Source organism: Delphinus delphis, chromosome 18, assembly GCF_949987515.2.
Source record: "Delphinus delphis chromosome 18, mDelDel1.2, whole genome shotgun sequence".
Taxonomy (NCBI): domain Eukaryota; kingdom Metazoa; phylum Chordata; class Mammalia; order Artiodactyla; family Delphinidae; genus Delphinus; species Delphinus delphis.
This window is the reverse complement of record NC_082700.1, coordinates 67,249,685-67,277,330: the sequence shown is the minus strand read 5'-3', so window position 1 is coordinate 67,277,330 and position 27,646 is coordinate 67,249,685. Positions and strand designations below refer to the sequence as shown.

General features: G+C 41.4%; 2 protein-coding genes across 4 annotated transcripts in view; one reads left to right on the top strand and one right to left on the bottom strand.

Annotated features, from left to right (window-relative positions):
* Positions 1–8,758, bottom strand: part of UBAC2 (UBA domain containing 2) — a 152,632-nt gene extending 143,874 nt beyond the window's left edge. For both annotated transcript variants that reach the window (XM_059995767.1, XM_059995768.1), the window contains exon 1: positions 8,539–8,758. In XM_059995767.1, the coding sequence (XP_059851750.1) occupies positions 8,539–8,743 (205 nt within the window). In that variant the 5' untranslated portion in view covers positions 8,744–8,758. The remainder of the gene's footprint in view (positions 1–8,538) is intronic.
* A 74-nt stretch (positions 8,759–8,832) lies between these two features.
* Positions 8,833–27,646, top strand: part of DOCK9 (dedicator of cytokinesis 9) — a 378,503-nt gene continuing 359,689 nt past the window's right edge. For both annotated transcript variants that reach the window (XM_059995755.1, XM_059995754.1), the window contains exon 1: positions 8,833–9,323. In XM_059995755.1, the coding sequence (XP_059851738.1) occupies positions 9,033–9,323 (291 nt within the window). In that variant the 5' untranslated portion in view covers positions 8,833–9,032. The remainder of the gene's footprint in view (positions 9,324–27,646) is intronic.

Genomic DNA, 27,646 nt, shown 5'->3' with positions numbered 1-27,646 from the left:
AACGTGGCACAGTGGGAGGCAGGTGGTAAGAGGAAGGGCAGCTTCACTCAGAGTAAGATTTACACAAAGAGCCAAGCCCGCTACCCTGGCCCACAGCGGGGGATTTTCACCATCTTTGCCCATCTCCTGCTCCCCGCTTCTGCACCCTATATGGAGAGCAGCCTGTTCACAAGCTCTGCAAACTTGAACAGAGCCTACAGGCGGCCCTGCCAGCCGAGGTTCGGGCCTGTTGGGGACAAAGACCTACCCACAAATAAAGAGGAAACCCACACCAGCTACTTACAAATCCAGTCTTTCACTACGTACAAGAATGGTCAAGTGAGCATCCAGAAAGCTCACCCCCGTGTCCTCTGCACCAAAACGTTTACTGCAGGAGGGATGCCAGGGGAGAAAACAGAAGACTCAGAGAAGAAAATGATGCAAGGGTCAAGAAACAGCAAAAATTGAGCATGAACTTAAGTAGTGAAGAAATATTAAAAGAAATTAAGAGACTCCTTGAAGTAGCACAGGTTTTCTGACCTAGGGCTCTATCTTCTTCTATGACACCAATCACACACCTTGGTTCAACAATGAATACACAAACATAATAATGTAAATATTGTTATGATTTTCTATATAAAATCAACCTACAGACAAAGCATGGAAGGCTTAACTGTCATTACAGAACAGGCTATAAAAACACACAGCACACATAGAACACGAATCAAGAACTGAGAGACAAAAAAGTACATGTTCTTGGGCTAATTTTTCTCATTTTCATAGTGTAGTCTACTGACTGTGCCAAAAACTGATGAATCAAAAAATAAAGGATTGGGCTTCCCTGGTGGCGCAGTGGTTGAGAGTCCGCCTGCCGATGCAGGGGACACGGGTTCGTGCCCCTGTCTGGGAAGATCCCACGTGCCGCGGAGTGGCTGGGCCCATGAGCCATGGCCGCTGGGCCTGTGCGTCCGGAGCCTGTGCTCCACAACGGGAGAGGCCACAACGGTGAGAGGCCCGCGTACTGCAAAAAAATATAAAAATAAAAAAAATAAAAATAAAAAATAAAGGGTTTTGTCCATTGTTTAAAATTATAAATGTAACCATTACAAGGGGTAACCAAACCAAAACTAAAACATGGAGAGGCTGGAGGTATGCAAGTTCCTCATCTTTCATTATGTGGAATCTATAAGCAGAACCAGTAGTTGACAAATCAATAAAGGCATAAATACATCATTTAAAGCTGTAATAACAGAAGAAACAAAGAAAGAGGAACTTAAAAGTGGCTACTGCTAGTGAAGAGAATTCATATTATATCCTTATATAAATTTTTACCATATGCTTATATTACTCTTATATTAATCACACACACACACACACACACACACACACACACACACATGCACACACAGGATTCATAAACAAAAAACAATCTACAAGAATATTCTCCAAACTGTTCTGGGACTGAGAAGAAAGAATTTCACGTTTCACTTTCTCCTTTTCTGGGTAGGCTGAATTTGTACCAGCAGTATATATTACCTATATAATCAGAAAAATATAAGATACAAAAATATTAAATGAATATTTAACAGATCTCAGGAGGCCCAGGACTTAATAAAGAAAAGGATGAATTTGGCTAAATAAAATTTATGAGCTAAATCCCTTTATTTTAATGACTTATTTAAATGAAAAACTTTATATGAGAAAAATTTCATGAATAAAATTAAAAAGCGGGGGCTTCCCTGGTGGCGCAGTGGTTGAGAGTCCGCCTGCCGATGCAGGGGACACGGGTTTGTGCCCCGATCCGCGAAGATCCCACACGCCGCGGAACAGCTGGGTCCGTGAGCCATGGCTGCTGAGCCTGCGTGTCCGGAGCCTGTGCTCCGCGATGGGAGAGGCCACAACAGTGAGAGGCCCGCGTACCGAAAAAAAAAAAAAAAAAAATTAAAAAGCAACTGACAAGTGATTAAAATATTCGTAACATATAGCATGACAAAAGCTAGTACCCTTAAAGGACTTTTACTAATCAATTTAACAAAAACAAAACAAATACTCCAATAAAAAAAAGGGCAAAGGACATAAATAGTCAAATCAGTTCAAAAATGTATTAAAATGGCCAATAAATATGAAAGATGAAAATAAGTTCACTTTCCCAGGCATTCAAAGAAATGCAGATTAAAACAATAAAATGTCATTTTTCAATCTCTCAATTGGCAAAAATCATTTTAAATTATCATACTCAAGTGTTACAAGAGTTTGGTGAGAAAGATATTCTGCTAAACTGCTGAAAAGTGTAAAGTGACACATCCTTTCTGGAAGGATTTGGCAATACAGATCAAGAGCTTAAAAATGTTCCTATTCTTTGACACTATACTTCCACGTTTGTGATCATTTCTTTAGGAAGAAGTCAAAGATGTGATCAATAACTTAAAAGACGTTCACCATAACATTGTTTAAATGGGAAAAAACTGGAGAAAAACACTGAAATATAACACGTTGTAATACTTCAAAGTCATGATTCTGTATCTAAAAAATGTTAGGGGAGCACAACAAAATGTTTATTTGAATGCCATGTCTGTATAAAACACGTATGTGTGGGTGTCTGAGAGAGAAAGAATGCACAGGTAAGAGCCTGTACAGAAAAAAATCTAAAAGAATGAGCACTAAAATAGCAGTGATGATTATTTGGGTGGGAGAGTAACGTGTGACTATTCCTTTCTATATTACGTATTTGTGTAATATTTTAATTTTTTTGGCAGCAAGCATGTTTCAGTTTTGTAATAAGGCAAAACAAAAAAATGTTAAAAGTCATCTTTGAACATTATTAATAACATGGGGCAAATTCATTTAAGGTTAAATGAAAAAATCAGAATATGAAACTGTACGTAGCTCCAATTTTGCTTTTAAATCTGTTTACATACATACATACGAAAAAATTTACAGAACACCAATATGCTAACAGGGATGAAATCTGGGTAGCACAGTGAAATGGAATTTTATGTTTCCTCCTTTTACTTCCCAAATTTTCTACAATGAAAACCATTCCCACTAAGTCTTAGAAACAAAGAGTTAATAAAAAGTTAAATTTCCTTGTTGCAGGGCCCATAAGCCTTGGAAGTGCTAATTTCCATCATCAATCTTTAAAAACAACATTAGGGACATCCTGGCTTCTGAACGCTTTCCAAATATTAATACTGTGCTCTTTCCACTGTATCATGCTGCATTCAAGGGACTAAGGTAACATAAGCATTGGAAAATGTCTGAGAACAGTTGCAATATAACATAAAAATCTTGAGAAAAATGTCTGGGAAAGAGAATCATGATTTAAATGAGGATTAAATGATAATTTTCATTTATAATTATAATTTAAATGAGGGCTAAAACTTAAGCAATGTACAGCATGATGACCATAGGTAGGAATAATGAATTGTATACTTGAAATTGGCTAGAGAGTAGATCTTGAATGTTTTCACCACACACACACACACACACACAAAAAGATAACTGTGAGGTGATGGATATTTTAATTACCTTGACTGCAGTAATCATTTCACAATGTATGCAAATGACAAAACATCACATACAACATGAATATATAAAATTTTTGTCAATTATATCTCAATAAAGCTGGAAAAAATAAACTGAACAATAAAATTTGGGGTTTAAAAATAAAAATATTTTTTAATTAAAAAAAAATTTTAAGCAGCCCTGCACAGTACCAGTGTGTTCTAGAAAGCACACCTCAAAAATGCTGGAGTAAATTACTTATGAGATACTCTTTATCAGGTTGTATTTATTAAAATTCCATAGAAATGCAAGTTTTAAAGTAGCTTGATTTAAGGTAGGTTCTGCCTTCATGACTAAAACTGATACTGCCACAAGCTGAGAATGGAAAAAGTTGGAGAAGTTAGATAATAACTTGACTAAAGGGAAGAGAAATATAATAATAATAAAGGAAAAAGAAAAACGTGCAAATAAAAACAACAATAGTGCATTAGCTCCTACAAAAAGATCCTAATTAGGACATAAAACATCTCTAGTAAAAGCAAAACTGGATCTCGGTTCTGCTTTAGGAAGAAAGAGGGAGACTCATGGACTGAAAGAAGGAACATGGCGGACACACGAGGAACCAGCTGCAGCAGTCACAAGGGGGGCAATAAAAAGCAACTTGCCAGGACCCAGAATAAGTGTTCAAGGGCTGGGAAATAAGCCCCACTGCTAAGCAGAGCTGCTATACTCATCATGAGCCTACGAATACCCCCGTGGTCAAGAGAGAGAAACGGGCCTAGTGAGTGAGATGAACACGTGACCCCTGAGAGCGGGGTACCGGGGTTTCTAGAGAGCAGGAGGAGGAGAAGCCATGTTGATCACTGAGATAAGAGTGCATGACCAGGGCAAAGAATCAGCAATTCCAGCAAGCAGAGGTGGACCACAGGCCAGAGGCAACAGTGGGGTCATCTTTCAATCAGTCCAGCAGTGTCCTCAAGCAGGCCAAACAGGCCCTAGAAGGAGGAAACTGTAGGTGGACCTAAGTTCCTAGGAGCTATGAAAGACACCAAATAAAGCCCACCAGCATAACAATGCATCCCCCCAGGTCAGGGGAGCAGCCGGAATGGGCGCCTCCCAAGAGACTCTAAAAAGCCCACAGCACAGAGTCAGCTTTAACCACGTACCAGGCTCAGAGAGCCACGTAAGAACAATCCTAGTTCCTCACTATTCCTTCTTCCTCCCACCCCACCTTATCTAGAACCCAGTAAGGTCAGAAACAGGAAACTGGGGGGTCAGAGGGGACACAAAAGGACAGAAGCCAACTATACCACTTTCTCTGACAGCAAGTGGTTGCCAACTACAAATCTTAACTGGGAGAAAGAGGGAGAAAAACTCTTACCTTTGAATGAAGGCTGAGTGTTGATTAATACACTGAACTGGATATTTTTAAATTGAGCCTATGCTTTGTGACTTCTGTTCCCTAAGATCACTGCCACTTGAACGCACCTTTTGTCTTTCACCTAATGAGCCATGCTCATTAAACAGCTGTTGAATCAATAACTTGAAGAGTGAATAAAAAGTCATAAGGCCTGATGCCTTCTCATAAAAGGAAAAGGCTTTCCAAGCTGAGTGCATTTTAAAGAGATGGTGAGAGACAAAAATAAAGATTTATTTTAATCATCTCCCACAAGTTATGTATTCAACACATTGAGTACATACCTAAAGAAAGAATATATCAATCAGAACACAGTTTGGTCCTTCCTGGGAGCACAACCACAGCTGCACTGGGAAACTGCAAAGTGTCCATTTCAGGATGATGCTGGGGACAGAGCCTTCGGGCTCCAAGGCAGTACCCTAAAGCTGAAATGAAGAGGGGGTTACAGACCCTGAATGACCCACCAGTCCTTGTGGCTCACCCATCTCTAGAGCGAAATGAATGTCCTCACCATAGGCTGCCACCGCTGGACCTCGCATTCATCAACCTCCCCTAACTGCACCTGACTCTAGGCTCCCTAACTAATGTTTTGGATCAAAACGAGTTTCACTCAAGGGAAAGTTCCAGCTCATTTGAGAACTTTCTCACTCTGATAAGTCTGTACTGGTTCTCACCTCAGGACTGTGTGGCTTGAGTTAGCAAGATATCCTGGGTACTGAGTCTTCAAAGGGATGACTCCAGCTGTGTCTCCCTGAGACTGCCAGCTGTCCATCCCAACGGTCGTCTCTATTTCTACTCTCTACCTCTGGTTCACTCCGTACCTCAACAAAAATAGGTTTTGGCCTTAATAATCCACTGAAACTACTCTTCTTAAGGTAACAATAACTTAATGCCAAATCCAGTAGACCCTGAGGATGTGAAAAACTACGTAGCTGTGGTCAGGAGATATGAAGAAAAAGTCAAAGAACAAGGAATTTTAGAAAGATACAAACTACTAGGTGTAAAATAAATAGGATACAAGGATGTAATATACAGCACAGGGAATGTAGCCAATATTTTATAATAACTTTAAATGGAGTGTAACCTGTAAAAATATTGAATCACTATGCTATACACCTGAAACTAATATAATATTGTAAAGCAACTATACTTCAATTAAAAAAAAAAGAATTTTAGAAAGAAGTGTTCATCAAGGCCAGTGTGAGAGAACATTCCACTAAGATAAGGACTGAGAGGCACCCATCTGATGCACACTTTTCAACAAAAACTGACAGGTGGGTTCCTTCACGCCATTTGGGTCACCTTCCCAAACATCTTTGCTGACCACACCTGCTAAAGCAGCATCCTTAGCATTCTTTTAGCGTCCTGCTAAAGTCTTCCATAACCACAGTCTATGCCACTACCCTCAGATTTTCTTCACAACGCTTATCACTATGTGAAAACACATAACCTACTTATTGGATGTTGGTCTCCTTCATCCTGTGTACCACTTTATCCTCTATACACAAACAGTGTGTGGCTTATGTGGGTAGTAAACAGACACTTGTTGAATAAATAAATGAATGAGTGAGAGAGGGAGGAAAGCAAGTATAACACAAATACACTATCTACTAGTCACAGATGTGGGAAATACGCCAGTGGTAGGAAATGGCCAGGATTTTTCCCTTAAAAAGAGAATGTTATTCAGCATCCCTGGGGGCGCTGCTAGGCAGATTATTCATCCTCGGGACACTTACTCAGGATCAGAACTCTGAATTACCAAAGGGCTACACAACTTATCTAGGAAATCACTTCCCTCTCAGTGGGGCGCATTGGAAAGAAAAATTTCAAAGCAAAGTAAATTTTCCCACCCAGACTTGCCGAAAGACCAGTCTTGGAAAACCAGTGCCTAAACACCACTGTAAGCTCTGCAAACACTGGGACCAAGACTTGTCTAATGTCTCATTCCCAGTCCCTCGCAGTTTCCGAGATGCTCAAAATGTTTGTTAAATGAGCATATAAGACATGGACTTCTGAGGAATGGCCATTCCATCAATTCTTATGCTGTGGATACATTTATTTTAGAAAAAGGGCAAGACAGCTAAGGAGAAGCCTTTGGCCTAGGCCTCTCCCTGGGTAGCAGTTTGGCTCCTAGAATTCAATACTCATCAACCATGTGCCACAGGTAATCACATATTACTACCTTCCCCAGAGTCACCCTGTATCAAATCTGAATACACTTTGCCAACATAATAGCTAATACAGCATAGTAACCAATAACAGATTTTGCTTGCCTTTTTAATTCTTTAATGTGTTTTGGTCAGCAAGGAAGGATAAGTCAAAATGAAGAAAAAAAACAAATAAAATTGAAGAATTCTACCATTAATTTCATATCCACCAGTGTATGGCTCACAGATCCCAGGAAAATCACACCACCTTTTGAGTATCAGTTTCAACAGTCATGTTCTTTTTCTAAAGGGTAGTTTGGGGAAGATTAATTACCTAGCAGTTGTAAAATACTCTGAGGCCAATACCTGAAAGATGCCATAAATCAAATTAAGTATGAAACAAGGGAAATCACAAATATTAAACCCACTTCAGAACCTGAGAAGTTGAGAAGTGAGGAAGATTTATAATTATGCCTGTTGCCCTGATACTAACTTACTCCCAGGCTAAGATATGTATTCTCAGAAAAAGATTCCTAACATTCACAACAGATCATTAATATTTGGAAATGTCAACTGCCTCTGTACTCAGTAAGATTAACTTCACATGTATAGAGATATGAAGCGTTAACAGTGACAAGCAATTGCAAAAATTATAGCTATTCAAACAATTCACTGTTGCTGTATCAGTGCCTAATCTCAGCGCTGTTTAGTTAACATACAGTCCACCTTATCAAAAGTCAATTAAACCATTTCAATGAGAAAAAGAAAGTCGTTTAAAAGGCTATATATATTTCTCTGCCCTCTATCTGCTGACACTCCACAGCTGACACTCCAGTAAAATTTAGCAACATCCAGCAGCAATGTCTCTGCTTTCCTGCCAAACTACTTCCAAACTTCCTTCCACTTTGAAGTACTTTAATCAGTTTTTGTTTGTCTAAAAACTCCTAAGAGAGACTGAGGAGAAAAAAAAGAATCTAAGTAAAACTAAGGGGTCAGCTCCTGAAGCAGAGGTTGGAATTTGCATCCGGGGGAGAGCCAGTTCGGTCCCTCTGTAGCCCAAATGAATGGAGCAAGGTGACTGGGAAGGGAGCAGGCTTCCAGCATCGCTTCCACCCGGACAGCCTCTTCTTTCTAGCTGGCAAACCTACCGCTGAGGGCAGGGGGCCGGGCCATAAGACCAGGGCAACCCAGCCCGACCCTAACTGCCCAGCCCACCTACAGCAGCCCCAGGAGCATCTGAGCATCGCACCTGGGGCTCACAGGTGGGGGGCTGGGGGCTGACTCAGTCCCCACTGACCCCTTCAGGCTGAAATGGGGGCGTTGTCCGCTGCCCCCCACCGGGCAAGAACTACCAAGGTTCCGGCACAGGGACGGCAGATCGACACCCAAACCGCCTGTAACCCCGAGAGTCCCCGCTGCCCCCAGCCTCCTCAAGGAGGTACCCAGTGTGGTGTTTAGGGGACAGCCAGGATGGCGGCGTCCGGTACTCACAAAGCCCACTGGAACCGGTGCTGGTGAACATGGTCCCGCCGGACCCAGAGGCCCCGCGGGGGACAGGGGGAGGGGAAGCGGAGGTGGAGGGAGGGGAGGGGAAGCGGAGGTGGAGGGAAGCCGGAGACCGCGCAGGCGCACTCCGGCCGGGCCAACGAAACCAGCAACTCGACTCCACTCCAGGGGCCGCCTGCGAACAGCGCATGCGATGCTTCTCTGCCCCCTTTCCCTTCCGGCCGGGGAAAGGAAGTGCGTGCGAAGCGAAAGTGGTCCGCCTCTCCGGGTTTTTCTGACGGCCGCGGGAGCCTTAGAAAAGGAGTGGGATGGCGTGGGAGGAGCGGGTGTAACTCCTGGGAGCCGCACACTAGTGCTTTAGCGGCGCCACTCGCCCTGTGGAGCCACCAAAGCAGCTAATTCATCTGGAATGCCGGCGCCGTGATGTACCTCGCGACCTCTAACCTCTCCCAGGATTGCACGCCGGGTGCGTTCCACGCATGCTCAGTCTTTCTGGGCCGTCCCGGGGGCTGGCTCTCCCGCTGACTGTTGACAGAACTGTCTCGAGTTCCGGTGCCCAGACAAGTGCAGGAGAGGCAGCTCCTCCGAGGAAAGGGGAGCCGGAGCTGGAAGACCCTCCCTGTCGTGGGGAGTGGGACCGTCCAGCTGCCTCCCCCTCTTTTCGCATGTCGGTCCCGCGCGAAAGCCCCCGAAAAAGCGCCAAGTGCCATGGTCCCTGGACCCTCACCCCTCCCCGCCGCGGTGGCCTGTGTCCAGGTGTCCCAGGCGCGGTGAGTCTGTGGCGGAGCGATCCTGCTCCCCAAACTTCTTCCCTGGAGTCCTGCTGGATCCATGTCGTTTAAATTTTTTTCCCTTGCAAAATTTTTACTCCTTGCCAAAGCAAAGTCACGGTTTTTAAAGTGAGTTTGAGCTTGAAAACTTTAATGTTATGCAGTAGTTATAGAACGCATATGGGAAAACTGACCAACTCTGAGGCTAAATGAAAAGGATAGGCTACAAAACTATGTACGGTATACTTTTAAAAAAGAAAAATTCTTTTTGAGTGCTCATAACGGCCAGGCATTATGCTAACTCCGAAATTTGTAGATCAGTAAAACACAGTCTCTGCCCTTAAGGAGAGGTGACAGTGGGCCAAAATATTAACACATTTATTTCTAGAAGACAGAAGTATAAAGTGACTTTTATTTTCTTCAGGCTTTTCTTTATTCGTGAAGCGTGTTCACAATCTTGAAATACGTTTTATGTTTAACTTAAGATTCATCCAATTGAGTTATTTTGCCGTAAAATGGTACTCTCAAGGTCCTTTATGTTTGCAGAAGCTGTCAGCTGCAGCCAACGTAGGACAGTGGTTCTCACGGTAGGTGTGGGGACTGCCATCCACACTTTAGGGAGTACCAAAGGCCAAAGCTATCTTTACAGTGATATAAAGATATTATTTGTCGTTTTTACTCTTAATTGCTCTGGAGTATCCAGTGGAATTTTCCACTGCACATTCGGAACAGTTGTATAACTTAATGAGCTAGTATTTTCCAGTTGACCAATACGTGGTGTTACAAAATCATGCATGGGTAAAAGATCAATTCAAACTGCAAGATAAACCAATAAATTTTGGTGTCAACAGTACAAAAGATAGGGTTTCAGACTTCTCATTGCAACTAGTCTTTAAGAAACTACCATTTGTTAAGCTGCGGTGTCATATCAAAAAAGAATATCTGCGGGCTTCCCTGGTGGCGCAGTGGCTGAGAGTCCCCCTGCCGATGCATGGGACATGGCTTCGTGCCCCGGTCCGGGAAGATCCCACATGCCGCGGAGCGGCTAGGCCCGTGAGCCATGGCCGCTGAGCCTGCGCGTCCGGAGCCTGTGCTCCACAACGGGAGAGGCCACAACAGTGAGAGGCCCAAGTACCGCAAAAAAAAAAAAAAAAAAAAAAGAATATCCATGTTATCAGAAGTGACTATTAAAATGCTTCCTTTTCCAGCCTCATATCTGTGTGAGGCCAGATTTTCTTTATATACTTAAACTAAAACAATGAATCGGGCTTCCCTGGTGGCGCAGTGGTTAAGAATCCTCCTGCCAGTTCAGGGGACACGGGTTCAAGCCTTGGACCGGGAAGATGCCACAACTACTGAGCCCTCCTGCCACAACTACTGAAGCCCATGTGCCACAACTACTGAAGCCCACACGCCGAGAGCTTGTGCTCTGCCACAAGAGAAGCCACTGCAATAAGAAGCCCGTGCACCACAACAAAGAGTAGCCCCTGCTCGCTGCAACTAGAGAAAGCCCACATGCAGCAACAAACACCCGACAAAGCCAATAATAAATAAACTGAATAAATTTATTAAAAAAAACAGTGAATCACAAAAAAACAAAGCAGAAGCAGATATGAGAATCCAGCTGTCTTCTATTAAACCAGATGTTAGACATTTGCAAAAATGCTAAATAATGCTGTTCTTCCCCATAATTTTTTGCTTGGGCAAGTACGGTAATTTTTCACGACAATTTATTAGTTATGTTAACATGTAATGGGTATACTATTTTTTTAAACATTTTTATTGGAGTATAATTGCTTTACAATGTTGTGCTAGTTTCTGCTGTAGAACAAACTGAATCAGCTATACATACACATATATGCCCATACCTCCTCCCTCTTGTGTCTCCCTCCCACCCTCCCTATACCACCCCTCTAGGTGGTAACAAAGCATGGAGCTGATCTCCCTGTGCTATGCAGCTGCTTCCCACTAGCTATCTATATTACATTTGGTAGTGTATATATGTCCATGCCACTCTCTCACTTTGTCCCAGCTTACCCTTCGCCCTCCCTGTGTCCTCAAGTCCATTCGCTGTGTCTGCATCTTTATTCCTGTCCTGCCCCTAGGTTCTTTAGAACCTTTTTTTTTTTGTTAGATTCCATATATATGTGTTAGCATACGGTATTTGTTTTTCTCTCTGACTTACTTCACTCTGTATGACAGCCTCTAGGTCCATCTACCTCACTACAAATAACTCAATTTTGTTTCTTTTTATGGCTGAGTAATATTCCATTGTATATATGTACTACATCTTCTTTATCGATTCATCTGTTGATGGACACATAGGTTGCTTCCATGTCCTGGCTATTGTAAATAGTGCTGCAATGAACATTGTGATACATGACTCTTTTTTTTTTGTGGTATGCGGGCCTCTCACCGCTGTGGCCTCCCCCGTTGCGGAGCACAAGCTCCGGACGCGCAGGCCCAGCGGCCATGGCCCACGGGCCCAGCCGCTCCGTGGCACGTGGGATCCTCTGGGGCACGGACCCACGTTCCCCTGCATCGGCAGGCGGACTCTCAACCACTGCACCACCAGGGAAGCCCCTACATGACTCTTTTTGAATTGTGGTTTTCTCAGGGCATATGCCCAGTAGTGGGATTGCTGGGTCATATGGTAGTTCTATTTTTAGTTTTTTAAGGAACCTCCATAGTGTTCCCCATAATGGCTGAATCAATTTACGTTCCCACCAACAGTGCAAGAGGGTTCCCTTTTCTCCACACCCTCTCCAGCATTTACTGTTTGTAGATTTTTTGATGATGGCCATTCTGAGCAGTGTGAGGTGATACCTCATTGTGGTTTTGATTTGCATTTCTCTAATGACTAGTGATGTTGAACATCCTTTCATGTGTTTGTTGGCAATCTGTATATCTTCTTTGGAGAAATGTCTGTTTAGGTCTTCTGCCCATTTTTGGATTGGGTTGTTTGCTTTTTTTGATATTGAGCTGCAACAGCTGCTTGTATATTTTGGAGATTAATCCTTTGTCAGTTGCTTCATTTGCAAATATTTTCTCCCATTCTGAGGGTTGTCTCTTCGTCTTGTTTATGGTTTCCTTTGCTGTGCAAAAGCTTTTAAGTTTCATTGGGTCCCATTTGTTTGTTTTTATTTCCAGTTCTCTAGGAGGTGGGTCAAAAGGATATTGCTGTGATTTATGTTATAGAGTGTGTCTGCCTATGTTTTCCTCTAAGAATTTTATAGTGTCTGGCTTTACACTTAGGTCTTTAATCCATTTTGAGTTTATTTTTGTGTATGGTGTTAGGGAGTGTTCTAATTTCATTCTTTTACATGTAGCTCTCCAGTTTTCCCAGCACCACTTATTGAAGAGGCTGTCTTTTCTCCATTGTATATTCTTGCATCCTTGATCAAAGATAAGGTGACCATATGTGCATGGGTTTATCTCTGGGCTTTCTATCCTGTTCCACTGATGTATATTTCTGTTTTTGTGCCAGTACCATAGTGTCTTGATTACTTTGTCTTTGCAGTATAGTCTGAAGTCGGGGAGCCTGATTCCTCCAGCTCTGTTTTTCTTTCTCAAGATTGCTTTGGCTATTTGGGGTCTTTTGTGTTTCCATACAAATTGTAAAATTTTTTGTTCTAGTTCTGTGAAAAATGCCATTAGTAGTTTGATAGGGATTGCACTGAATCTGTAGATTGCTTTGTGTAGTATAGGCATTTTCACAATGTTGATTCTTCCAATCCAAGAACATGGTTTTTCTCTTAATCTCTTTGTATTGTCTTTAATTTCTTTCATCAGTATCTTATAGTTTTCTGCATACAGGTCTTTTGTCTCCTTAGGTATGTTTATTTCTAGGTATTTTATTCTCTTTGTTGCAATGGTAAATGGGAGTGTTTCCTTAATTTCTATTTCAGATTTTTCATCATTAGTGTATAGGGATGCAAGAGATTTCTGTGCATGAATTTTGTATCCTGCTGCTTTACCAAATTCATTGATTAGCTCTAGTAGTTTTCTGGCAGCATCTTTAGGATTCTCTATGTATAGTATCATGTCATCTGCAAACAGTTGCAGTTTTACTTCTTCGTTTCCAATTTGGATTCCTTATTTCTTTTTCTTCTCTACTTGCTGTGGCTAAAACTTCTAAAACTGTTGAATAATAGCGGTGAGAGTGGGCAACCTTGTCTTGTTCCTGATCTTAGTGGAAATGGTTTCAGTTTTTCACCTTTGAGAATGATGTTGGCTGTGGGTTTGTCATATATGGCCTTTATTATGTTGAGGTAACTTCCCTCTATGCCTACTTTCTGGACAGTTTTAATAATAAATGGGTGTTGAATTTTGTTGAAAGCTTTTTCTGCATCTATTGAGATGATCATACAGTTTTTATCCTTCAGTTTGTTAATATGGTGTATCACATTGATTGATTTGTGTATATTGAAGAATCCTTGCATTCCGGGGATAAACCCCACTTGATCATGGTGTATGATCCTTTTAATGTGCTGTTGGATTCTGTTTGCTAGTATTTTGTTGAGGATTTTTACATCTATGTTCATCAGAGATATTGGCCTGTAGTTTTCTTTTTTTGTGATATCTTTGTCTGGTTTGGTATCACAGTGATGGTGGCCTAATAGAATGAGTTTGGGAGTGTTCCTCCCTCTGCTTATTTTGGAAGAGTTTGAGAAGGATAGGTGTTAGCTCTTCTCTAAATGTTTGATAGAATTCACCTGTGAAGCCATCTGGTCCTGGGCTTTTGTTTGTTGGAAAATTTTTAATCACAGTTTCAATTTTAGCACTTGTGATTGGTCTGTTCATATTTTCTATTTCTTCCTGGTTCAGTCTCGGAAGGTTGTGCTTTTTTAAGAATTTGTCCATTTCTTCCAGGTTGTCCATTTTATTGGCATATAGTTGCTTGTAGTAATCTCTCATGATCCTTTGTATTTCTGCAGTGTCAGTGTTACTTCTCCTTTTTCATTTCTAATTCTGTTGATTTGAGTCTTCTTCTTTTTTTTTTTTTGATGAGTCTGGCTAATGGTTTATCAATTTTGTTTATCTTCTCAAAGAACCAGCTTTTAGTTTTATTCATCTTTGCTATCGTTTCCTTCATTTCTTTTTCATTTATTTCTGATCTGATTTTTATGATTTTTTTCCTTCCGCTAACTTTGGGCATTTTTTTGTTCTTCTTTCTCGAATTGCTTTAGGTGTAAGTTTAGGTTGTTTATTTGAGATTTGTTTCCTGAGGTTGGATTGTATTGCTGTAAACTTCCCTCTTAGAACTGCTTTTGCTGCACTACATAGGTTTTGGGTTGTTGTGTTTTCATTGTCATTTGTTTCTAGGTATTTTTGATTTCCTCTTTGATTTCTTCAGTGATCTCTTGGTTATTTAGTAGTGTATTGTTTAGCCTCCATGTGTTTGTATTTTTTACAGTTTTTTTCCTGTAATTGATATCTAGTCTTATGGCCTTGTGGTCGGAAAAGATACTTGATATGATTTCAATTTTCTTAAATTTACCAAGGCTTTATTTGTGACCCAAGATATGATCTATCCTGGAGAATGTTCCATGAGCACTTGAGAAGAAAGTGTATTCTGTTGTTTTTGGATGCAATGTACTATAAATATCTATTAAGTCCATTTGGTATAATGTGTCATTTAAAGCTTGTGTTTCCTTATTTATTTTCTGTTTGGATGATCTGTCCATTGGTGAAAATGGGGTGTTAAGGTCCCCTACTATGATTCTGTTACCATCGATTTCCCCTTTTATGGCTGTTAGCATTTGCCTTATGTATTGAGTTGCTCCTGTGTTGGGTGCATAAATATTTACAATTGTTATATCTTCTTCTTGGATTGATCCCTTGATCATTATGTAGTGTCCTTCTTTGTCTCTTGTAATAGTCTTTATTTTAAAGTCTATTATGTCTGATATGAGAACTGCTACTCCAGCTTTCTTTTGATTTCCATTTGCATGGAATATCTTTTTCCATCCCCTCCTTTCAGTCTGTATGTGTCCCTAGGTCTGAAGTGGGTCTCTTGTAGACAGCATGTATATGGGTCTTGTTTTTGTATCCATTCAGCCAATCTATGTCTTTTGGTTAGAGCATTTAATCCATTTACATTTAAGGTAATTATCGATATGTATCTTCCTATTACCATTTTGTTAATTGTTTTGGGTTTCTTTTTGTAGGTCTTTTCCTTCTTTTGTGTTTCCTGCCTAGAGAAGTTCCTTTAGCATTTGTTGTAAAGCTGGTTTGGTGGTGCTGCATTCTCTTAACTTTTGCTTGCCTGTAAAGGTTTTAATTTCTCCATCAAATCTGAATGAGATCCTTGCTGGGTAGAGTAATCCTGGTTGTAGGTTTTTCCCTTTCATCACTTTAAATATGTCCTGCCACTCCCTTCTGGCTTGCAGAGTTTCTGCTGAAAGATCAGCTGTTAACCTTATGGGGATTCCCTTGTATGTTACTTGTTGCTTTTCCCTTGCTGCTTTTAATATTTTTTCTTTGTATTTAATTTTTGAAAGTTTGATGAATATGTGTCTTGGTGTGTTTCTCCTTGGATTCATCCTGTATGGGAATCTCTGTGCTTCCTGGACTCGACTATTTCCTTTGCCATATTAGGGAAGTTTTCAACTATAATCGCTTCAAATATTTTCTCAGTCCCTTTCTTTTTCCCTTCTTCTTCTGGGATCCCTGTAATTCAAATGTTGGTGTGTTTAATGTTGTCCCAGAAGTCTCTGAGACTGTCCTCAATTCTTTTCCTTCTTTTTTCCTTATTCTGCTCCGTGGTAGTTATTTCCACTATTTTATCTTCCAGGTCACTTATCCGTTCTTCTTCCTCAGTTATTCTGCTATTGATTCCTTCTAGAGAATTTTAAATTTCATTTATTGTGCTGTTCATCATTGTTTGTTTGCTCTTTAGTTCTTCTAGGTCCTTGTTAAACATTTCTTGTATTTTCTCCATTCTATTTCCAAGATTTTGGATCATCTTTACTATAATTACTCTGAATTCTTTTTCAGGTAGACTGCCTATTTCCTCCTCATTTGTTTCGTCTGGTGGGTTTTTACCTTGCTCCTTCATCTGCTGCATATTTCTCTGTCTTCTCATTTTGTTTAACTTACTGTGTTTGGGGTCTCCTTTTCGCAGACTGCAGGTTCATAGTTCCCGTTGTTTTTGGTGTCTGCCCCCAGTGGGTGAGGTTGGTTCAGTGGGTTGTGTAAGCTTCCTGGTAGAGGGGACTGGTGCCCGTGTTCTGGTGGATGAGGCTGGATCTTGTCTCCCTGGTGGGCAGGACCCCGTCCAGTGGTGTGTTTTGGGGTGTCTGTGACCTTATTATGATTTTAGGCAACCTGTCTGCTAACGGGTGGGGTTGTGTTCCTGTCTTGCTAGTTGTTTGGCATGGGGCTTTCAGCACTGGAGTCTGCTGGCCATTGGGTGGAGCTGGGTCTTAGCATTGAGGCAGAGATCTCTCTCGCCAATTGATATTACGTGGGGCTGGGAGGCCTCTGGTGGACCAGTGTCCTGAACTCAGCTCACCTCAGAGGTGCAGGCCTGACGCCCAGCTGGAGCACCAAGACCCTGTCAGCCACACAGCTGGAAATACATTTGCTCTTGATTTTTGCATGTCCCTGGCCTGTGAACGTAAGAGACTGTCTCCTGAAGCTGTTAAGACAAGTAGTTCTCTGCACCTGCCCACCAGAATCTTAAAAGTTTATATAGAGGCTCTAACTAGGTTTCAGTCGTATATTCAGTGCTGCTGGTGTCAACACTGCCTTACTTTCTCAAAGGCTGCATCCTTGGGTATACTATTTTTAAATTAATTTCAAATATTTAAACAATTTACTCAGTTTCTTAGTTAATTTCTAATCCAGTAAATACCAGTAGATACAAACCCATGTTAACAAAAGCTCTTGCACTTCTCAATTATTTTTAAGAGTGTTAAAGGGATCCCAAGACCAAAAGTTTTGAGAACTGCTGAATTAGGAGATAAAGCACTCTGAAGTTTAAAAAAACAAATACAAACCCCTCACTTATTTATGTTCACTTCTTAAACATGCTTAATTAAGTACATGATAACTCAATTTGGTATGCAGCTCTTGCTTGAAAGTATTTTCAGCACTCCATACCCTGAATATACACCTCCTTTGCATTCTGATGACCCGTGTGTGTTGACTGGTAGAAGGCTGTAAGTTTGCCTTAAAAGAAGCAAGTGTTGCCCTTGGACAGGCAGCATCGGTCTCATCTGGGATCTTGTTTGGACTAGAGAGTGCCAGGCCCTACCGCAGACCTAGTAAAGCAGTGTTTAGAAGACTCCCAGCTGATCCTATGCACACTGAAGTCTGAGAAGCAGTGATTCTCAACAGGGGCCGATTTTAGACTCCAGGGAACTCTTGCCAATATTGGGAAACAATTTTGGTGTGAGAATTGGCGGAGGAGACTGCTACTGGCATCTAGTGGGCAGAGGCCAGGGATGCTGCTCAACATCCTACAATACACGGGACAGCCTCCCACAGTAAAGAATTCTCCTGCCCAAAATGTCAGTAGTGCAGGTGGAGAAACCCTACCGTAACTAGTGTAATTCATCTAACCTTTATCACACAGTCCCAGATCTCTTCCTGTATATCACTTCTGTTGTCCATGCCTATATTTCTACTTTGTGTCTTCTCTGGATCATATTTATGGAGACCTAATTCTGTCAATTACTAGGAATCATCATTTGCCTCGCTATGTCTTATGGATCTACTTTCTACATTGGGGTAATAGCGATACACTTGAGAGGGTAAGCCCCTTCCCGGGCAAGGAATGTGTTGTACAAATGTTGTATCCTACCCATTTTGAGTCTCTTGATGTGAAGGTGTTGTCTTCCTTTAATAAAATAAAACACAGCTTCTCTAAGGTTTTAGCATCAGAAAGAAAATCTCCAGGTGAGCGCTGGGGGAAGGCTGCTGACCAAAATCCCTGATAAGCCCCTTTTCCTATATGTTTCACCCTGCCTTTGGCATAGTATTCCTTTCAAATAGCAGAGATAAACTGGACTTTTCCTAAAGATTACTAAGTAGCAGAGGGGGCCAACAACAACAACAAAAATAAGAATCACGAACTTCCGAAGTAACAAGTTCTGAACAGATGAGAGCTACCATGCCATAAGGTTATTAGGCCATAACCTATCCAACTTTCTGGCTTAGGATCCCCTTTCCAAATTCCCAGGGATTCTAGTCAGCTACTTTTTGGAGGAATCAGTAGATAATGACTAGGGTTGATGGTCAGTACTTGGATAAAGTAGGCTTCGTACTGCTTCAAATGCACTTTCGGCATATAATATCTATAAAATCAATATTTATGAGAAAGTAGGTGTGGAAGCTTTTTAAAGAGCAGTTGCGCCTTTTCAATGATACAGTAATATTCATAATACATGTTTAATGAGTAGGGAGCATTTGGGAAATACGTAAGCGTATTTTTGGCTGTCACAGTGAACTGGGAAATACTGCATGGGGTCCACTGATGCCAGACCAAACCTTTTTACAAAAAAACCAATTGTTTTCTTTCCTAACCAACTTTTGACTCTCCCAGCTCACGCTTCTTATGTAGGTAAAAGCTCGTTTGTATTTATTTGAGTCGAGAACCAATTCTAATTCACATGTAAACATGTATGCCTTACAGAGTTTTAATTCACGGCGAATTTTCCAGGAATGCCACTAATATTGTTTTGGTTGATATTTGAAAATCAGGAGCTGTTTACCAATTCAGAAAACAACACCACCTACAACAACTCCACTCGTTGCACTTGAGTCACCAGTATCAGTTTATGTTTATGGCATTCTTAGTGCTTCTATATTTTTCACAAAGATGTACAAATTTAGCCCTTATTTTAAAAATACTATATATAATTTAGATATTAAGAAAAGAGGTTGAGAGTACTCAGCTGAATATTTGAAAATATCATTGGCAACATAGTTTTTTTCTAATTCATCTAGATGAACCCATCAAGACCAAGTGAATATTTTATAAAGAGAGACACAGAGTTGGCAAAGATACAAACTTCAGAGATTTAAGGAAAGTTTGGAAATCATAGTATTGTCCTTGAGATGTTTTTTTGATCCAATCTGAAGGATATGAGGTACCGTTTCTTATAGAATAGCACAAATGATACTGTGGAAATCCAAACAATATAAGGGAAAATTAATTGTAACTGCTGTATAAGAAGTTATTTTTATGAGAGAAAGAAACTTAAATGTTTTCTTCTGTTAATTGAGCAATAATGTTGTATGTAGGAGAATCTATGAGAAATCCAGAAGTAGAAAATAGGCTCTGAAATGATCTACAGTCAAAAGAATGTTGCAAGTGAATTGCAAGAAACCTCTATGATAATGAAGCTTTACTGACCACAAATGTTAAGGTTCATGGGAATAAAACCATTGGGCAGAAAATTTATTTCCATATGTATGGACATTGGATCCTAAGAGTTGTGAAAATTTGAAATTCTTTAAAAATGTTTCACAGGAAGACCTTTTTCCTTTTCCAGTGTCATTGGGCAGCAGACGGAGCTGCAGCTACAGTCCGCCAGCAAAGTAGGGTTGTAAACATCTCACAAGTAGCAACAGCCCCATTGGTAAGTCACTGCATTACTCGTTGACGACCTCACTCGCCAAAAGCTTAGTGAAAGGCCCACAAGTCAGTGAATGTTATCACTGCTACTAATAAAATTTAAATTAATGCCTTGAGTAAAAGATTCTTTTGTAAACTTTGCAATAACATTGAAAAGGAGTTTGACTATCTTATCCTACATATAGAAATAAGATGGTGATTCCAAAGAAAATTGTTTCAAAATATTTTATTTATTCTTTAATACTAACATGCATTTTTGTTTTCAATCAGTAAAAATTAAATAGTGGCATCAAAATATTATGAAGAGATTTGACATATATTGCATGTGTATCAGAAATGTTAAATCAAGTCCTTAATCTGCAAGCGAGATTGATATTATTAAAGAGGAAGGAATTAACCTGAGATTTTTCAACAAACTTACTTGATTTAAGAGAAGCTCTCTTGCCCAGAATTTTCCCAGTTCCGTTATCTATAGCAGATAAGACTAGGTCTAAGATACTGGTTTGGGATTATATTGCTAATTTTGATGCTATTTTAAAATAATGAGTAGATCTAAAAGTCAGTATGGATCTACAATATCAGATTTGGTGATTAATCCACTTGAAAATCGTGAAAGGTATTAGCCAATGTTTGCAGAAAATGTGAATTGGGCTAAAACATGATTTGGGGACAAAAGAATTACTTAATTATGGAAAGATTTGGATTCGGCTAGGACTTCCGTTCATCCTCCTTTAACATGAGAGCTACGTTATTTATTATAGTATTTCCAAAGGCATATTTAGGTGAAGAGTTTCACTAAACAATTCTGGCAAAAGCAACAGAATGTAAGAGACCATCTGAGATTTCTTTTAACGGAATTAGGACATCATTAAATTTCATCAATCAGATTTTTTAAAATATTTGAGATTATTACCCTCTGTTTCAGTTTGGGTCTCCCCAAAAGCAGACTCTGAGGCAAAGTTTCAAATTCAGTTTCAAGTTTCTCTGGCAGTGGTCCTAGAAAAGACCACTGGGAGAATGGGAAGGGAAGGATGGATGCCAATAGAGATGAATTATCAAAAAAATTAGCACTGTGGGCAACTGAGCCAGCGCTCCACGGTCATGGTGCCAGAGGGGGAGGCAGCTGGGGTATTTATCCACTGACTCCCATCAGTAACTAAGGGCTACCCCCAAGCGGTGCAATTCCCCAGCACTTCCAGCCCCTGACGTGAGTGGGCAGAGGCTCTGGTGGCAGAGCCAGCGCTGCGGTTGGGAAGTATGCTCTCACGCAGTTGGGACTCATGACAGGGCACTGACACTACTGCACCGTCCTGCCTCTGGCTTTCTCGTTTGTGTAGCACAATGGTAAGAAAGCTGTGCTGAGAAAATTACATATGGAAATCAGGGTGTGGGGTTTTTTTACGGAAGTGATGGGTTGATGTGCCTTTTTCCCTCCAGTCTTCAGTACCCACCTTAGAAGTCCACCGCATCATTTCTCTAGAGTTCTTTCCTTCCTTCCTTCCTTCCTTCTTTCCTTTTTTTCTTTCTTCCTTTTTCATCTCTGTGTTCTATCACATAGTAAAGGATGTGGTCTCCAGGGTCTGAGTTTTAGAGACAGAACTTATGCTGTAACATGTGGTGGGATTTCAAAACAGGAAATCAGTTTTCTATCAAACTTCATCACTACCCCTCAAAACATAGGGAAGTATGTTAGAGCAACTAATAAGGAGCCTGATTGTGAGACAGTCAAACTTCCTCGTCTTCTCCACCCTGACCATCTGCTCTTTCTTGGAGGCTAAGTGAAGGTTACTTCTCTTTCTCATGTCACATACAAACATGTCTGGTCTCTTGGTACCACACATGTACCTTCTCATCCTCCATTAGTTATTTTTCTGCTGTGCATTCATTTTTCTATACATCCTGTGTGGCATCACTGCTGATCTTCTTACTTCTCTTATATACAAACTAATATATTTACAGGTGAATGCAAGCATTTGTCTCCTAGTGTAGTCATGTCCCAACACCCACAGATCAAAATATGTATTATTTTCTTATACATTTCTTTCCTTTGTTTCATCACATCAAAGTAAGGGTGTTGTATTGATTATTAAAATTATGTATAGCATATTTTTCTTGACTTTCATTTAGGATATTAAAGACAGAATTGTAGAATATTTGTTATAAAAGGGAGAGTTGGGTCTCCTAGGATTGAGAACCATTAGACTAGATGTATACAATTTATGCCATGCATACAGTTGACAAACTGGAATTGGATTCTGTATGGCCTAATGTGAATGAAGACAATGCAGTCTTAGGTCATCTTCAAAATTACGTATCAGATATATAAGACATTTTCTTACGTCTTGTTTTTAGGTATATGACTTATAAACAGGAGACATAGAAGCTTTTAATTATCTTAATACAACCATACATATTCCATAACACTAACCATTGGTTAGAATATTTATAAGTTATAATCATATTGTTCACAGACAGGATTATTCTATTCCTTATCCATTTTTCTTCTCTGAGGGTAATTTTGATCAAGTGGATGGGCTCTTGCTCATAGTACAGTGCAGTAATAAAAGTGGAACGGATTCCTAGCTTTCCATTGCAAGGTTGTCAATACCACGCCTTCACTTCCTAGCCCATCCATGTTGTTTGAACAAATTGAGTACTCCTCATTCAAAGGGGATATTGGATATAATGCTATTAGTTTGTGTTCCCCAAAAAACCAACCTTGAGACAAGGATTTGGGTGCAAATCCCACCTCTCTACTTGAGAGGTGACCCTAGGAAGCATGATGAGGAACTAGGGAAGTGAGATAAGGAAGAGGGTAGTCAGTAATGAGTTGGTTACAACTGTGAGCACTTGGAACTAAGTCCTACTAGAGACCTAAGAGACAACAAAACATACCCCAAAACTGTCTCACCAACCACCAAGGAAGCTGGGCTATTTCACACCAACTCCCTTTCTCATTGGATGAGGTTTGCTCCTGGGGGTTATAAACCCTCCTGCACTTTCAGCCATGCTCCTGCATCCAGAGAAAGTGCTCAGGCAGAGAGACACAGGTCTTTTTATGACAATTGTCCACTGAAGCTCTAGGTGACCTTCAGCGTGGACAAAGAGGATATGGTTGGGACATCACCAGCATCTGCTAAAAGTGGAAAGAAGGAAGTGAGGCCAAATGACCAATTCCCCTTATCCTCTTACCCCAGGCCCCAGGGCAGGACATTTTTATGGGACTAGATGGATGTGGCTGGGGATTTATGCCACGTAAGTGACTTCTCTTGGACCATGATGTAGCTGCCCTGGATCCTTGACAGGGTGCAAGCTGGATTTCAGGGCATCATCAAAACAGGACAGACAGGCCAAACTTCATAATCTCCTCCCGTGCCTAGGATATGTCCTCTTATGAAACTGCCCAGCCACCTCCTGTCCATCACAGCAAGGCCAACGCCCAGGATCTACTTCCCCAGGGTTGTATCAAGAAGCGGGAGCTTATCTGTCTCTGGCTTACTCAGAAATGTGAGGGTCATTATTGGCTCAAATGTTTAATTTTGCTGTGCATCTCATGGCCAGGTCATGCTGACCAGTAATAGCACATTGATTTGATGTGTTCAATATAATGTTCTAAAACAAGTCATATTCATTTAATCTTTTATTTCTTCTTTTCCCAAGCTGAGATAATCATAACAATTTTGTGTAGGAAACTCCTTATCACTCTTATTTCCATTATTAGTAATATTTACTATAGTAAATCCATAGAAATACAACAGAAATATGCATACATGGAAGAGTATCATTACCATAGCAGCTGGTTAAAAAAAAAAAAGAGAGAACACGTGGCAATATTCCCTAAATTTCAGCTGGAGATACAAAATAAAGTACTAAAGACTGACGACCATCATATGACATTTAATTTTGCTTATTGACTTTAGCTTTTCTATTTTTATTATGTAAAACTAAACTCAGGACTCTCTTTTACCTGCATCTTCAGTTCTCTCCCTGTTGTGAGTTGAATTGTGTAGCCCCCCAAAACAGGTATGTTGAAGTCCTAACTCCCAGTACCTGAGAATGTGATCCTATTTGCACAAAGGGTAATTGCAGATTAGTTAAGATGATGTCATAATGCAGTAGGTGGGACCAAAGTCCAACATGACTGATGTCCTTATAAGAAAATGTCCCAGGCAGATGCAGAAACAATGCCATGTGACCACCAAGGCAGAGATTGAAGTGCTGTATCTCCAAGCCAAGGAACACCAGGGATTTCTGGAAAAACACCAGAAAATGAAAAAAGCAGGGAAGGATTCTCCCGTGTAGGTTTCAGGGGAAGCACAGCCTCCAGAACTGTGAGACAATAAATTTCTGTGTTTTTTTTTTTGTTTTTTTTTTTGCGGCACACGGGCCTCTCACTGCTGTGGCCTCTCCCTGTTGCAGAGCACAGGCTCCAGACGCGCAGGCTCAGCGGCCATGGCTCACGGGCCCAGCCGCTCCACGGCATGTGGGATCTTCCCAGACCGGGGCATGAACCCATGTCCCCTGCATCGGCAGGCGGACTCTCAACCACTGCGCCACCAGGGAAGCTCTAAATTTCTGTTGTTTTAGGCCACCTAGGTTGTGTGCTTTTTGTGGCAGTACTAGGCAACACTCTTCTCTTTAATTCATACATATATAGATATAGATACATATACAGATATAGATATAGATTTTTTTTTTTTTTGGCTGCACTGCACAGCATATGGGATCTTAGTTCCCCGATCAGGGATCAAACCTGTACCCCCTGCATTGGAAGCATGGAGTCTTAACCACTGGACCACCAGGGAAGTCCCCTAATTCATATTTTAAAATATCTTATTCCGTCTGGTATTCATCTGTTACCCCTTTCCTCTTTCTTCATTTCCACCTAGGTAAAAGATGAGATTTTACTTCTGCCCGCCAACCACAGGGCCACAGCTCACCATGCTCTTTCTAACAACCCCCTTGTCCCAAAGGTGACGATATGTTTGATCCCATATGCCATGTGTCTGATGATAAGACCATGAACCCAGAAATGCACTGATAAAATCTTTCTGCTCATGATCACGATGCTCACAAAATCTAAAACTGCTTTAAGTTAAGGCTGTTGTTTTCTGGTCACTCCAGCATCAAGGAGAAACTACCAGTTACTCACTCTCCTGGCTTTAGCGCCTCTTCACCTGACACCCACCATTGCCACAGTCACGGCTCCCACCTTGACCTCCCTCTGCAGATGAACCTGTGGTCCTGTCACTAGGTCTAATTCTGATGTAGGGTAAGAGTAATTTAAAAGGTTCCAGTCCCCTGCTCTGTGAGGGTGGCTGGATTCCATGCCCTCAGACTCCTTTGGCACCTTGGGCATCACATTCCTCTATCAAAGCCAGTAGACACTAAGTTCACTCATCGGGTAATTGCCTATCTCCTCCACTCAACTGTAAGCAGGGCCTGTCTTTCATCTTTGTTTCCCCAAATCTTGGCCCAGTGATTGGCACACAGTAGGGCCTCAATATACATATTTATTGAATGAGGTGAATGAGCCACACTTGCTGCTTCCCCAGTTCTACATTTGGGCGGGCTCCAGCTTTTCCCGAGATCCAGTGTCTATCTCATGCCCCAGTGAATGAGTAGTGCATGCCCCGTGCTCCCAGACTTCTCACACTTACAGTTATACTTTGCTGACCCCGTCTGTGATGGTGAATTTCATGTATCAACTTGCTTAGGCCACAATACCCAGACATTTGGTCAAACACATCTGCAGTTGCTATGAAGGTACTTTTTAGGTGAGATCAGCATTTAAATCAGTAGACATTGAGTAAAGCAGATGACCCTTGCCATGGACGGAATGTTTCCATCCCTCTGCCAAATGTGTTGAAGCATTAATCCCCAATGTGATGGGGTTTGGAGATGGAGATTCTGAGAGGTAATTAGGTCATGAGGGTAGAGTTAGTGCCCTGTAAGAAGAGATATGAGAGAGATGATCTCTCTGTCTCTGCTATGTGAGGACACAGCAAGAAGGTGTCAGTTTCCCAAGAAGAGGGACCTCACCAGAAGCCAGATTGGCCCGCACCTTGATCTTGGACCTCTTAGCCTCCAGAACTGTGAGAAATACATTTCTGTTGTTTAAGCCACCCAATCTGTGGCATTTTTGTTATAGCAGCCCACATAGACTAAGACAACCCTCCATAATGGGGGCAAGGGGGGCTCATCCAATCAGTAAAAGGCCCTAAGAAAAAAGACTGACTTCCTCTAAAGAAGAGGGAATTCTGCCAGCAGATAGCCTTCAGACTCAAACTGCAGCAGCATCTCTTCTCAAGTCTCCAGACATAATCACGTAAGCCAATTCCTTATGATGAGTCTCTCTCTTTGGTTAGACAGGTAGATAGATAGATAGATAGACAGATAGGTAGTTATTAATGGAGAGACAGAGAAACGTATAGATGCAGAGATATAGTTATACATCCTACTGATTCCGTTTGTCTGGAGAACCCTGATCAGTACACCATCCCACCCACTTTCAAGGACCAGTGACCTTCCTGGGAATGCTGGGCTCATCAGCTCCCTTGCTGAGAGATGGTCCCTGTCTGCTTGGCTCTCTAAGTAGAGTATGCTTGTGCTATCCGCATGCTCTGTGATCAGTGGACAGTCCCGACCCCTTGTGCTCTGACAGGCACCCCCGTTGCCAGCTGTGCCTCTCCCCAGACTGTGTGTGCAGCCTGTCTGCCTAGACTTGCCCTCAACCTTTCACAGAGTCACTCAGACCCGGTTCTGGGATACCAGACTCCTGTATTCATTGTGGGGCTTTTCCTACTTTATGAGGCTTTAACATCCTGGGGCTTGGAAAGACTGCTCCTCTAAGGGCTACTGATTCCCAGAGATGGTGAATAACTTGCCTGGGAGCATGCCTTTCATATGCAAACCAACCAGGTAGAAGCCCTCACTCTCGGGCCCCTCCTGTATCTAACTCTCATACCCAAAAGCAATCTTCCCCTGCCCTGATTACCCCAGGGCCAGGTAATATACAACTAGAGGTCACCCCTATTGCTCAGAGCCTGCCCAAAGTATTCAAACCATCCAATTCTAAACTTGCTCAAATTTGCCCACCCTTCTTCTCCTGTTCCTCCCAACAGAAACCACAGTAAAGGCTCTAGACCATGCTCTCTCCCCTCTCCTTCTACCTCCTGACTGACCCTAGTACTTCCCGCTGTGGGCCTGAGTGGCGGGTCCCCCTCCTCGTGGGAATTGTAGTAATAAACTTTTCTTCAAAGGCAGCTGTCTCCGTGGCTGTCACCATACCATACCTGATTAAAATAAACCCCAGGTAGGTTTCAAGATAACCCCACCTTCCCTCCCTCCCTTCCATCCCTCCATTCCCCTTCCTCCACCGGGTATGGACAAAGGATTTCCAAAGTCATTGTAAGATAAATTATGTTCTAGGAGAGTCTCATAGAGTCTACTGGTAGAACTGCATAAACAAGGGCATTTAACATTCTCCTTTATATTGTTTCAATGATAATATGTATGTTTAGAAACTGGTGTTGGTTAAAATGTTAAAGTGAGGTGATTGTTCTGATCTGGCAAGTATTTATGTCCTTATACCTGCTGGATTTATTTATAAGGAAATTATTCAGCAACAAGTGCCCTACCAATGGCCAAAAAGACATGAAAGAATAAAGACCTGCATTTTCTGAACTAGCTGATAGCAGTCTGTCCTTGTGTGCAGGCCAAGGAGGTTTTACCTGTG